Source organism: Populus alba, chromosome 14, assembly GCF_005239225.2.
Source record: "Populus alba chromosome 14, ASM523922v2, whole genome shotgun sequence".
In the NCBI taxonomy this organism is placed as follows: domain Eukaryota; kingdom Viridiplantae; phylum Streptophyta; class Magnoliopsida; order Malpighiales; family Salicaceae; genus Populus; species Populus alba.
Window position 1 is genome coordinate 2,626,504 of NC_133297.1, and position 14,853 is coordinate 2,641,356.

The 14,853-nt window shown below is 35.2% G+C and overlaps 1 protein-coding gene across 1 annotated transcript; it reads right to left on the minus strand.

Moving 5' to 3' along the window:
* Positions 1-594: 594 nt before the first annotated feature.
* LOC118053876 (uncharacterized) lies at positions 595-1,769 on the minus strand. Its single transcript, XM_035065275.2, has 3 exons — positions 1,368-1,769; positions 1,177-1,287; positions 595-1,097 (listed from the first exon to the last, which is right to left on the minus strand). Exons 1-3 carry the CDS (start codon positions 1,587-1,589, stop codon positions 633-635), a joined length of 798 nt encoding a protein of 265 aa, XP_034921166.1. The 5' UTR covers positions 1,590-1,769; the 3' UTR covers positions 595-632.
* Between the last annotated feature and the right edge of the window lie 13,084 nt (positions 1,770-14,853).

Sequence of the window (14,853 nt, forward strand, 5' to 3'; positions counted from 1 at the left end):
TCTACAATATATATATATTTTTTCTGGATCCCCTGGTCTGGCCTATTGCTAGCTTTTTATAGGGCCAGAACAAATGCACTACAAAAAAATAGCCTATTAGCAACTAACAAATCCGTTGCAGATAATATTAAAATCTGTTGCTGATAAAATACAGCAACGGAATTAGCAACGGATAATTTCAGATGCAAATAATAGATGCTAATTTTTTAGCAACGGATTATCCGTTGCTAAAATTCGGTTGCTGATTATATAAATCAGCAACGGATGTTCTGTTGCTGATCAGCAACGGATGTTCCGTTGCTGATCCGTTGCTGATCAGTAATGAAAGCTTTGTTGCTGATCCGTTGCTGATTTGTCCGAATTTTTTAAATTATTTTTTTCATTTATTGAATTTTTTTTAAATTATTTGTGGATATTTAAAAAATTATAGATAAATATATAAAGAACATAAATTAATACTAGAAAATTATTTTATAAAAAATAACAATGCAAATAAAAACAAACTTTATAATAAATTTCTAAATCTCATTAAACTTACATCAAAATAGATAAGTCACAATTTAATAAATATGTTCTATCACAAAAGTGGTGATTGGGGTGATGGTGGAAACAAACCAAAACAATGCTGACCATCATAAGGTGCGATCGGTATATGGTGGTCGAGGCCTAGGTCGATATACTGGATTAGACGGGAGATACATAGGTGTCGTCATCTGTGGGGCAACATGTGACGGCATAGATGAAGTCATAGGTGCCGACATACCTTGGTCCATATTTGATGCCCAAGCCTGGTATCCCATATTACTAAGAAAGTTTTTGATTGAGGACATCTCCTGTTGTAATGATAAAATATGACCATCTCTTTCCTTTATTTGCTCTTTCAATTCCTGAATTGATGAGCTAGAAGGTGTTGACTCCATCGTATAGGATTGTGATGAAGCACTCGTACTAACCATGGATTTTGGCATACCAGGTGCACCATATATTCTACCCTTTGTAGCTCCTCCTATAGCCACACACCAAGCTGCTCCATCAAATGAAGGATGATTTTCCCGATCAGCTCCATATCTTGAAATCATCTCTTTTTTGTAATTCTCCTACAATACAATTAAATATAATAATAAATTAATTTAAATTTTAAATAATGTTAAATTACATTAAAAAAAAAATACTTACAACAACTTTTTTAGACTTGTTATCTATAAATGTTTCAGGTTGCTTGGCACTCTGATGCAACACCGAAAACACATCATCCCATAGAGGTTCTTTTCCACCTGCTTTTTCTTGCTATCAACAAACAAAAAAATATTAGAAAATATAAATATAAAAATTTGAAGTCCATTATAACAAATATAAACAATTCTCACCATGCTAGCTCGATATGATGCAAATGACACTGTACCTCCAGAATGAGTGCTTAATTTACCATCTGTTTCAGTTAGCCGATTATTTCTTGCAGATTTTGATCTCCTTTGAAATTCTGGGGTGGACCAAATTTCTTTAATCATTTGATTCCAATCGTCATTGTGTATCCAAACTGGACCTTTATCAATGCAATCCATAATATTTGTGGTATTTCGGTCAGACATAGCTCTTTTACGAGCTCGTGTCAACTGCTGGTTCAAAGCAATTTTAGTCTTATCTTCCCAAATCTTACGAACAATTGGTTCATCATCCTCAGAAAATATATATTTTTTCTATAAAAAAAAACAAACACAGCTCAACATAGTTGTTAACTAGACTATATAATTACAATCACATAATCAGAAGTAAAAAAGATGAACAAAAAATATTGATAAAATAAAAACTTCTTAACTACATCATAAAATGTAATTTAATGTCTTATATTCTAATTATTATAATATTTTTTATGCCTTGCTGAACCTGTATGCACATTTGGAGTTGCAATCTGGATGGTTACAACAGACATTATAAATGATCAGCCATAACATTTTTTATGAGTTCAAGGTTGAACAGATGTGTGTCATAGCACATGTATGCATGGTATTTTCATATCACCAGGACATTAAATACATTAGGGCACAGATAACTTTTGTGATTGTATACAAGCCATGGTCACCATGTTAATGTTTCAAGAAACCTTAACGTGTAATCTCAAAGAAGAAGAAATTAAAGAAACCTTAACACAGACGTCTGCAAAAAAGATCCAGTGACCCCAGTTCAATTTTAAACTAACAAGAGTGCAGCAGCAGGTACTGATCAGTCCTGAAACCACTAATATTTCCCTACAAAAACAGTCAGTTGAGGTGACATATATCTTTAAACTTTAATTTCCTCTCAGGACTGTATCAATGAAATTATAGCAGAATAAATTAAAGGTCCTTCGGTTCATTTTTTGAAGAATATTTGCTTAGAGCAAAGCAAGAACTAGCTCAAGAAAAGGGGCTGGGGTGGCCATTAATATATTTGAGGATGTTATATATTTCTAAAATAGAATTAATTTGTCTTAAATCATAGTAACATGACATGTTCTAACCTAATTGAAGTCGTTAGAGATGCAAAAACAATTATATATTAATTTATGTTTTCAACATGTTGGCATAGTAAAGAAATGTTTCATGAAATCTCAAAAAAAAATATAACATCCTCAAATATAATATCATGAAATCTCAAACATTTCTTTACTAATGTCAACTGTTGAATGATATGTCTAAAATTATGGAATTTTTTTTTAAAAAATTTCAGCAGAGTCTCCTCTATTTTTATTGGTACCAAGTTATCGACAACACTTCTATTATATGTCATTACAACTCCCATCTTGATCCAATCATCCTGGATCATATCCCATCCATCAAACAATTTCTCAATACATATATTTATTAATATATTCAAGTATCATAATATTAATTAATAAGTCAACATAATTATATCTAAAATAAAAATGTATAATCTCATACCTTAAACTCTTTAAAGAGTTCATCCTTATAAGTTGAACCAACTTTTTCCCAATTGTGCCATGGTCCTTTAAAATTTGATCTCAAAATAAGCCCGATCTCACGCCCACATGATGAGTTATTGAAGCTTAAAAAAATGACAAAAAATCATTAAATTAATAAAGCTTAAAAAATAATTATAAAACACAATAACCTTATACATTTCAACTTACTCTGTTGTTCCATATAAATGAAGCTCTCTTTTTTTGGTAATTGGATCCTTATGTGTGTCAAAACCCTTCTTTTGAACTTGTTGCTCATGATGTATTGGAGATGATGTTGAACCATGGATTGAAGGGATGTCATCTCGATCCTCTGAATCTCTAGCATTACAATCATCTCCCTCATCACCTAATCCTCTTGCATTAACATCATCTCCCTCGTCTTCATCATTATCACCATCTACTCTCTCATATTGTTCTCCTCCATCTTCCTCAACTCTCTCATCTCCCCTAACATCATTGCCCCTCCAATCATAATAACCCCCATCAACATTATATCCCCTAAAAGTATATGGGTGATATTGAGGGAAACCTTCTTGAGTTTGAAGTAAATCTTGAAAGCGAAAACCATCGTACGATTGATAATCATCCCTCCGCCCATAATCTTGCCGAGTAGGATTATAGCAATCATGTAACTCATGATGAAAAGGTTGATGAGAAATGGATGCTTGGCTATTCGGCCCAGATGAAGGGCCATTTGATCTAGATGAAGTGGTCTTATTACTCCTGGAAGCTAATATAGAACCACGTCGAGGCATGCTAGATACCTGAAATAGAAAAAAAAAAATTAGCATCAATAAACAACATTATAGAATAAATATAACTGAATTATTTTTAATTATTGAATATGAACTAATTAATACAATAAAAAAAAATAAAAATGAACAAAATAATTATTTTTAATTAATACCATTAATACAAACATAACTTACATCATTTAAAAATAAGTCTAAATACAATAAATAAAAATAAATTTTACAATATATCATCATCATGTTGCTCGTCATTATCATCACTTCTATCCATATCATCATCATCGGAATCACCATCAACATCATCATCAAATTCTTCATTTGAATCCCTTTCAACTTCTATCGAATTTGCCTGTAACTGAAGGAAATCACAATGGTTGATTTCTGTATAATATGATGCTTCAACAACCATATTTGGATCATCAAGTGTTTGAGTAGGAAGGACACGACATGGTTGAGAAATCTCATCTGACTGAGCGACATCAAATGATCTCATATTGTTATCATCTTCAATAAATTCACCCATGTCAACATTATAGCGACTTCTAGCAGTTGTCTTAATTACCGCCCACCATTCAGAAGATTTATTATCAGGTGGACATGTATAGTAGACTTGTTGACATTGTTGTGCTAGCACAAAATCTTCATTGCCATATAGTCGAGAAGTATGCTTGATTTCAACCAAACCATTTGAACGATGCATTCTAATTCCTCTTCTTGTATCGTACCAATGGCATTTAAACATGAATACTTTGCACTTACTCCCCAAATATTTTAGCCGAACAACTTCTTCAAGCATTCCATAATAATCACATTCATTGTCATCATAGCAACTTCCTTTCACACAAACCCCGCTATTCATCGTCTTTTTAAATCGACCATAACTTTGAGTGTGAAATTTGAAACCATTCACATAATACCCATTATAACATTTAACTAAATTTGAAGGGCCCATAGCAAGTGCAAAGATTTGATTCCCAATTCCATTTGATTGATATTCAACCTACCATAACATTTAACACCATAATAAATATTTTTTTCAAAAATAAAATAATTTATTAAAAGAATAAAATTGCATTAAAAAATCATTATATAAAACTACTTACATTATTTTTTTAACCAAACTGGAAAGATCTCCTCGCATAATTTTTCTATTTCAGCATCGCTCGCATGTGGTTGTTGTGACTTTAGCTCTTGATGACATTGCCTATATTATAAATAGTTTATTTTTAAAATTAAATTATTAAGAATAAAGTATATAAAAAAATCCATACTTACTCTAAATAGGGCTTCAATTCTTCACAGTTGAAACAAATATAGTTATGTGCAATTTTCATTTCAGCATGTGACAATTGTCTTCTATACGATCTTCTTGACAATTTTTCCCCGGGTAAGAAAAAATTGAAAGTTGTCCATCAAGACTTTTAAGGCCACCGTCATCATTCCTTGGAACTCGATTCCATATTGTTTGCACGTCATCACCAAAATAATAAGTTGCAAAATTGGTAATTTCATCAATCAAATATGCTTCACATATAGAACCCTCAACTTTAGCTTTATTGGTCACTTTTTTCTTCAAATAAAACATATACCTATATCATTGATATCAATTAGTTTGAGAAAAAATGGAAAAGAATAAAAAATAATATGACATGAAAACATACCGTTCAAATGGATACATCCATCGATATTGAACGGGTCCTCCGACTTTTGCCTCATAAGGTAAATGTATTGGCAAGTGTTCCATAGAGTCAAAGAAGGATGGAGGAAAAATCTTTTCAAGTTTGCAAATAATTTCAATGATATTTATCTGCAACAACTCCATGTGTTGGACATTTAAACTTGTAGCACTAATGTCCCGAAAAAATACTGACAATTCAGTTAATGACTCCCACAGTGGCTTAGGCAAGTAAGGTCGAAAAGCAATTGGAAGAAGTCTCTGCATAAAAACATGACAATCATGACTTTTCATGCCTGAAACCTTACATTGTGCCTCTTTTACACACCGTGAGATGTTTGAAGCATAACCATCAGGAAAGGACAATTCCTTCATCCATGACAACACTTCTTGTTGTTGTTTCTTGAAGAGATAATAAGTGCCTTTAGGTTTGTAAACCCGACCACTTGCATCTTGTTGCAAATGTAAGTTAGGCTTCTTACAATACAACTGAATATCCAACCTAGCCTTTACATTGTCCTTGGTTCTATCAGGACAATCCATTACTGTATAAAAAATATTGTCAAAGAAATTTTTTTCAATATGCATGACATCAAGATTATGACGAATCAAATTTGTATGCCAATATGGAAGCTCCTAGAAAATGCTTTTCTTCACCCAATTGTGTTTAACACCAAAGCCTGATATTTTGTCATTGTGAGATGAACTTCTAATATGCCCCTCCATAAAATTAGACACTTCAAATAACATTTCTGAACCAGATCGGCGAGGTAAAGGAGGGAGCCATTCAGTTACTCCTTTCAAAAACTTGTCTGATTGATATCTATATGGGTGATCCATAGGTAAGAATCGTCGATGACAGTCAAAAAAGGTTATTTTCCCCCCATGCTTTAATCTAAAGGCTTTGCTATGCTCCATACAATAAGGACAAGATAATTTTCCATGAGTACTCCAACCCGATAACATACCATAAGCTGGAAAATCACTAATGGTCCACATCAAAGCTGCCCTTAATTGAAAATTTTCCTTCCTATATATATCATAGGTATTAACACCATCAAGCCATAGCTTTTTCAACTCATCAATTAATGGTCGTAGGAAAACATCAAGCTTTTTCCCCGGATTCTTCGGCCCAGGAATAATCATTGACAAAAACATGAATGGTCGTGTCATGCACTTCCAAGGAGGCAAATTATAAACAGTCACAATTACTGGCCAACAAGAGTAGACATTTGAAGACATGTTAGACATTTGAAGACATGTTAAATGGACTAAAACCATCAGTGCATAATCCTAATCGAATATTTCGTGGATCTGATGCAAAGTCTTGATGGTCTTGATTAAACTTCTTCCATGCCTCCCCGTCAGATGGATGCACCATAACTCCATCATCGAACCTATGAAAATGATGCCATGTCATATCTTTGGCATGATGTGGAGACATGAATAGCCTCTGAAGTCTTGGTGTCAAGGGAAAGTATCGGAGTTGTTTCTCTGACTTATTAGAACCTTTACTAGTGGGATTTCTAGGTTTGTATCGTAAACTTCCACAAAAGTCACAATTTGTTTTCATTGCATCTACCCCATAGTACAACATACAATAATTAGGACACACATCATATTTATCATAACCAAGTCCAAGTGGCCGCATAAATTTCTTGGCATCATAGAAACTTGAAACCAAATTTCCATTATCAGGCATGCAACTTTTTGTAAATTCAGTAAATTTGTTGAAGGCAGTCTGAGTCAAATTTAGAGTTGACTTCATATTAAGCAATTGTACACAAGCAGATAATTTAGATTGCTTGGTACATCCATCCCATAAAGACTCCTCTGCAGCTTTAAGTAATTTATAAAATTTATCTGCCTCTGGATTTGGAAGTTCTTCTGCTACCATAGGACTAGAAACCTTATCATTCGAGTATGTATCACCAACCCCCATTGCATGCAGAACCATATTCCTATATGAATTTTCTTCAAAAACATCATTCACAACATGACACCCAACTGATGAAGGTCCAGCAATTATTGGTTCTGAAACATAAGGCTCTCCATGTACAGTCCAATTTTCATAATCAGGTAAAAATCCTCTTGAAAACAGGTGCTTATAAACATCTTCTTCCATTAAAAACTTCTGATTTTTGCACCTAACACAAGGACATCTAATTTTACCTCCAGATACATTTTCATCAATTGAAAATGCAAAATTGATAAATCTTCGTACACCCGCAATAAATTCCGGACAAATATGACCATCCCTACGACGGCGATACATCCATGATCGATCGTCCATATTAATCTATTTAACATAATTAAAACCAAAAAAATTAGAATATTATTTAATATATTTCTTAATCTATATTTAAAACTTTATATAACAAATTATCAAAAATAACTTCATTAATAACTAGCTAATAATTTAAAAATGAAAAACTCTTACAATACATCTTTTATTGCTAATTGTTTTTACGTTCTCTAATTGAGATATCATAAGATGTGATTTAATTTAACATTAACTAAAATATTATTGAATTTGAGAAAAATCCAGTGTAAGCATCAGCATGTATGTGTTTAAGCATTTTTGCATCATGAACTAATATACCAGGACAATGTTTAAAATACCGTAGCTATATGACGCTTCCACTTCCCCAATATTTTCAGCAGAGACTGTAGCAACACCAAATTGAGTAAGGGCTCCTGCAAAAGAATGAAGATGAAGCTCAACATTACACCTAAATATATAGAAGCATGGTGACGCATAGAAACAGTGCCATAACTTAAAAATTGTTGAAATTGCACAAATGATAAGAAGGCTACTGCAAAGAAAGCTCCCTCCCCGAGTCAATGCAAGAACGACGAAGACAGACAATGTAAGGGAAAATACAATGCCTTAACTCTATTGGATAGACAGTAGATATGCCAAGAAGTAAATAATTCTCGATGTCCAGAGACATTCTCAAGATTCCCAGTCACAATAAGTAAATTAAACTAATTAAATCTCCACGGAGCACTAAGTCTTTTCCGGTTTTTGTAACTAGTAATTTATACCACTAGTTAGTAAATATGCTTAATCGATGCGAGATTCGCTCTTTGTCAATTCCTAACATATATGCTGGAGACCATATTGTGAAATATGACAAATTTGACTTTAAACAATCCGTCACTTTTTCTCGTATATTAGGTTCCATCTTGTTCAAATTCAAGCTAAATAATCTTTAATTAATTATACTTTTTGACTAGCTAACATTACTTTTTGTAAATCCTCGATAGGACTGTGCCCTTTTATCCTTTCTTTTCTCCCTCCTTACATCCTGACATCACATAACATTCGCAAGCCACCCTTTCATCAAACCAATTCTCAAGCTAGCAGTGAGCTTAACCCTTTGAATGTAGGAGTCTTTGTGCAGAGGGCTCTGCATCAAGAATTTCATTAGAGAACGATGATTCACCCACCCTAGAACTTCCCCCACTTTGTCCATTGTGTTCCTGCTGAGGTCTCTCATCATGAGCTTGATTGCATGTTAATTACGATATCTACATTAACATAGCCTAAATTAACCTTATGTTCGAGCTAGCTAGGAACGTTATGAGGAACCTTATGGTCCTTTTTACATCTTTTTGCATGCTCTGTTTTGCAATATTTTTCCTAGTTACCGCAAAGAAAGCAATAGTTTTGCAACAATAATTAAGCTCCTTTCCACAACATTTTTCATGCTCTGTATTGCAATAATCTCAACCCCCTCTCTCAGTATATTTTTTTTTATACCTTACCCATTTAATAAATTTAAAATAAAATACATTACATTAATAATTAAAAATATTAGGATGTGATAAAAGCTATATTTAACAACTAATTTGCAAAAAATCAAACAAAATTATTATTCTCATCAATAAAATTAATTAATAAAATAAAATACGTTATCTCTAAATTACAAATAAAATCTCTTAAATTTAGGTTTCTAATTATACCTGTTTTAATTTGTTATAACGGTTGCAACTGGAAACGTGGATTCTTGGGAGCAGCACGATGCAAATGGAAGCACAACACCAATCTTTGCCAAGTGGGTTCTTGAAAGCACACCACAGGAAAAGTTAAAGATTGCAAATGGGAGCACAGCACCGATTTTTGCAATTCTTGAGAGCACACTACAGGATAAGTTAAAGAAAGCAAAAGTGGGGTAATTGAAAAGGGTTGTTTTGGAGTTACATGTTCTGGACACTAATTAATTCAAGAGAAAGTGACAGAGGAGGGATGGGTTTCGGCAAAAGGAAGAAAGGGACAAATTGATTGGGTTAGGGTTTTTTAAGTGGAGAATGAAAGTTTTCGATTTTGAGCTGGAGTAATAAATTGTCTCCTACCGGGTGTTTTTGTTTATATATATATAAAAGTCAAATTTTTTCTTCTCTTTATCAGCATAGCAATCGTAAACCGTGCCATTATATCAGCAACGGATAATCCGTTGCTGATTTTTAATATATTAATTTATTTTTTAGCAACCGATTTTCTGTTGCTAAATCCGTTACTAATATTAAAAAATTAGTATATATACAATTCGTTGCTAATCCGTTGCTAAATTTGCAACTGAAATATTTTGTTGCTGATTGCCGATGCTACTGACCCCTTTTTTTAGTAGTGATGGTTGTTCCCTAGTACGTCTCTTCTTTCCTAGTAGGAGGATAAGTCTGGGGATGTTAGTTTTTGCTGGGACTTGGACGCGAGATTCTATCCTTATCTTCCCGGGATTGTATTCTTCATGAAGATATGGATTGATCTTTGTGTTTTGGTAGGACTAGTATGCTGAAATTTCATTTTCTTTCACTTCTTTGCAGGCAGATTTGCAGCGTTGGAGGAAGAAGAAGAAGAACATTGCATGTTTGAAATGGCGTCGTTTTGGTCCTTAAATGCTTATTTTCAATTTGGTCCTTAAAGTTTCGAAACTTTGAATTCAAGCTCCTGATCTTTTAATTTCAAGACTTACCCTCCTTAAAATTAAGTTAAAAACAAGTGGGTGAAAATTAGGTTATAACAATATTGTGTCTAGCATGTCTTTCTGTTTTTTTATTCCCCGTCTAAGCACTTATTATAATTGAGTTTATATACCTTGAGTGTATCCTTTAAAGAAATGGAACTCATTTTCCTTATCTGCTAGGTATTTTTGCATGGGTTGTGAGCTGAATTTGAGGAAGTAAACTTGTGAATTGCAAATTCTCTATTTCTAGAAAAATTGTAGCCCTTCCAATTCATCTTTACAACTCATTTTTATGACTTTTGGAATTCCATCTATGGCCAAAAAGTGAGATGGTGTTTGCTTCAACTTTAATTATTTTTATTTTTATCACTTGTGGTGGGTCATAAATTTTACCACTTGTGTCTATCTTTTTTCTTTTTTTCAAAGTGAGCTTCATTAAATATTTAATAGGATGCCACTAATTATAGTTTAAACACCATAAAATTAAAGTTTATTGTAACAATGGTAGCCTTTAATTTTCTGAAGATATATTTCAAAAACCTTATTAAAATATTAACAAAATCGTAGTGATTATCTGAAAAAGTTTGCAGACATTACATAACTAATTCTTTAAATTTAAGATAATATTACAAAAACCATGTTTTGTATAAAAAATATCTCTTCAAATTTAAGTGGATTATTCCCTCAATATTAAACACAATTTGAATATGAGAAAGGAATTTTTGTAATATTATTAAACTTTTGAAAAATCACTATAATTTTATGATATTTTACTCTATTTTTAATTCTCTTGCTTTTTTTTTTGAAAGATGCATATATTATTTAAACGCCAAAGTCTGGCGGGAGTAGTACAGAAGCTACACAATATCTTATTATGACCAATAGCCATATATAAGATAAAGCGCAGCCAAAGATAAACAAAAGCAAAGAAAACCATCGAATATCCATCCAAATGAGCTTGAAGCTAACTATTCCACTACAAAACAGACCAGAAATAACTTAAAGACATAATGGCAGAAGACACAATAGCAAGGCCACCGAAAAATGGTGGGATCAAAGCCAGACAACAAATTCACTTGATCTTCGCACACCTTGTTTAGCCATGCAATCTGCCATGCAATTACTTTCACGAAAAATGTGTGAGAAGGTGATTGAACCAAAGTATGCTTTCAGTCTATTAACAGAGGAGAACAAATTATGATGCTTCCAGGGACGGCTGTGAGGCTTATTCATCCAGCTAATAACATTGGCAGAGTCAGACTCTATGATGATGTGTTGATGGTGAAGGATGCAGTTAGATGCTGATAGTTCAATGGCTTTGACAATAGCCCTTAGCTCAGCAATATTGGAGTCTAAAATACCAACTGGAACAGAGAACATACCGAGAAGATGGCCATGGTGATTTCGCAACACACCACCTATTCCGGAGGGGCCTGGCTTACCAAGAGAAGAGCCATCCACATTCCATTTGAGGCTATTAATCATAGGAGGAGACCACCGATTAGTAATCCTAAAAGAGGGAGCATTGGTCCACCGATGCAGGCCATCTGCTGATCTGATCAGATCTGAAGGGGAGTATGGAAAATCAGAATGGATAGCTTTTAGCCATAGACATAGACGGGTGATGATAAGAAAAAATATTGAATCATAGTCAGGAGTCTTCTGTTGGAAAATCAGATCATTCCGAAGGAGCCAAAGAGACCATGCCACTGAGAAGAACAACATCAGCCATGATTTCTTCTGAAACTGACCATGCACCATGGAAGGCCAATGAGACCACAAATCTGAGAAGCTCTGTGGGAAACACCAAGCTAAACCCCACCATTTAATGATTTTTGACCAAATGAGCCAATGTTTATGGCAGAGTAGCAGGATATGGTCCACTGATTCTGCTTCCACTAGGCAGACAGGGCAATTTGATTCTGAGCTACCTAATATACCTCTTCGAACCAGCATACATCGGGTGTTGATTCTGTTAATAATAGCCATCCAGCAGAAGATCTCTATTTTAGGAGGGACAATACCTTTCCAAATTCCAGCAAACGAGAAGGCATTGTTGGTGGAAGGCTTTGTACTTAGCAATCCACAGAGAGATTTCACTGAAAAACTTCCTGAATTAGTGTCCTTCCATATTAGTCTATCCTCTCCATCTTTGTCCATGTGTACTGTTGATAGGATTGCATAGAGTTGATCAAGCAAGCCAAAGTTGCGTCCCCGTAGTGGACGTATCCAGGAAAAGACCCAAATCCACTCATACCCTTCCCACATTCCCATCTTAGCAATGCTGACAGCTTTGTCACTGGATAATTGGAAAAGAGTAGGAAAGTGCTCTGCTAAATAATGGTTATTAAGCCAGCAATCAAGCCAAAACATAGTCTTCTTGCCATTTCCGATAAGAAGCAGAGATTGCTCCTTCACAATATCCTGCAGCTTTTTATTTCTCACACAATGATTGACAATTCGGGACCATGTAGTTGCAGCTCCTGGAATAAGAGTGTGTAGCAGCAGTTTAGAGGAATTGGTGATGTGGATGCTTTTGATTACATCCTTCCACAAAGTGGATTCCTCCAACCCAAACCTCCACAGCCATTTAAAGAGTAGAGCTGTGTTTTTGCCCCTTAAAGAGCCAATCCCAAGACCACCCGCATGTTTTGGAAGACAAACAGTGGCCCAGCTGACATTGCATATTTTGTTTCTTTCCTCATTTCCAGACCAGAGGAAGGATCGAAGTTTCTGATCAATTTTGGAGGCTACCGTAGCAGGCATGGGGAACAAAGATAGGTAATAGATGGGAAGATTGCTGAGCACAGATTTAATCAAGCACAAACGACCCCCGATAGATAAGAACCTGCCTTTCCACGAAGCCAATCGGCAACTGATATTGTGTAAAATAGGATTCCACAAAGAAACTCTGGCCATGTTTCCACCGATGGGGAGCCCAAGATACATGAGAGGCAGCTGATCCTGCTTGCATCTGAGAAGCTGAGCCGTGAAGTTACATGTATGAGCTGCTACACCCACTCCCACAATACTGCTTTTATAAAAATTGACCTTCAGCCCCGAGACAAGTTCAAAGCATAATAGGATACGTTTAATGTTCTGCATGCTATGCAGAGAATCGGAACTGAACATAAGGGTGTCGTCCGCAAACTGTAGATGAGAAATTACAGGTCCTTGAGTGCCAATGCTTATACCCGAAGTCAAACCCAAAGCACAGCCCCGCTGTAACATACAACTCAAGCCCTGGACTGCAATGTTGAAGAGAAATGGAGAGAGAGGGTCACCTTGCCGTAGGCCTTTTGCTAAGCAGAATTCCTCCGTTGGAGACCCATTAACAAGCACCGACATTTTTGCCGTTGAGATGCATTGCATAATCCACCCTCGCCATCTACTGCCAAAGCCCATGCTAGCCATGATTTCATTAATATATTCCCATAACACCGAATCAAAGGCTTTATGAAAATCTAATTTGAAAAGATAAGCTTTACCCTTTTTCTTCTTGATGAAGGAAAGGACCTCATTTGCAATCAAGACGCTGTCTAAAATTTGCCTCCCTTTGATGAAAGCATTTTGATGATGAGAGATGACCTCTGGCATAACATGTTTCAACCTGGTTGCTAAGATCTTTGAGAAGATCTTGTATAGGCTGCCCACCAAACTAATAGGTCTAAAATCTGATAGCTTGTTAGCACCTCTAATCTTTGGAATAAGAGTAACAAAGGTGCTGTTGATACCTGCAGGAAGGAGATTAGTCCGATAGAATTCATCAACCATCTGGATAATGTCCTCGCCTATAATGTGCCATGCTTTCTTGATGAAAAGGAAGTTAATACCATCAGGACCTGGAGCTTTATTACCATCACAATCCCACACAGCTGCTGTAATCTCTTCTGCGGAAAAAGGCAATTCAAGAGCAGCCGATGAAGAAGGCTTCAGCCTTGAGAATTCCAGGTTTGAACATGACGCTCTAGGTCTGTTGTGAAGGGAGTATAGGTTGCGGAAAAAGTGGAAGACAACTAGCTTCACATCGATTGGTTTAGATAGGATCTGACCATCAACCTCCAGGCATGCCAGCTGATTCTTTTTCTGCCTTGTTGTTGCAGCTAAATGAAAGAAACGGGTATTTTTATCACCAAGCTTGCACCACTGAATTCTAGACTTCTGATGCCAGGCAGACTCTTGAGCTCTGTACAGGATTTTGAGCCGGGAGGCAATGGAATTATTTCTAATCAGTTCATCAGTAGTCAAGACCCTGCACTCATTTTGACATTCCATTGAGGCAGCTTCAAGTTCCAGTTCTTCAATTCTAGATTTCAGGCTCCCCACAGTATCTTTACTCCACTGCCGACATCTCTCTTTCAACATCTTTAGAGCTGGGACCATTTGTCTTATACCAGATTTGGAAGGCATGATTGAGCTCCAGAAGCTTTGAATCATAGTCCTGAAATCAGACGCAAGCCACCAGCAATTCATGAAGCGGAAAGGTTTCGGACCCCA

Excerpts from the sequence above, each read along its gene's own strand:
- LOC118053876 (XM_035065275.2), bottom strand. The coding sequence starts at position 1,589 with ATGTCTGACCGAAATACCACAAATATTATGGATTGCATTGATAAAGGT. Across the intron at positions 1,288-1,367 it reads CATCATATCGAGCTAGCATG|CAAGAAAAAGCAGGTGGAAA; the intron begins GTGAGAATTGTT and ends GTTTGTTGATAG. Across the intron at positions 1,098-1,176 it reads ACAAGTCTAAAAAAGTTGTT|GAGAATTACAAAAAAGAGAT; the intron begins GTAAGTATTTTT and ends ATTGTATTGTAG.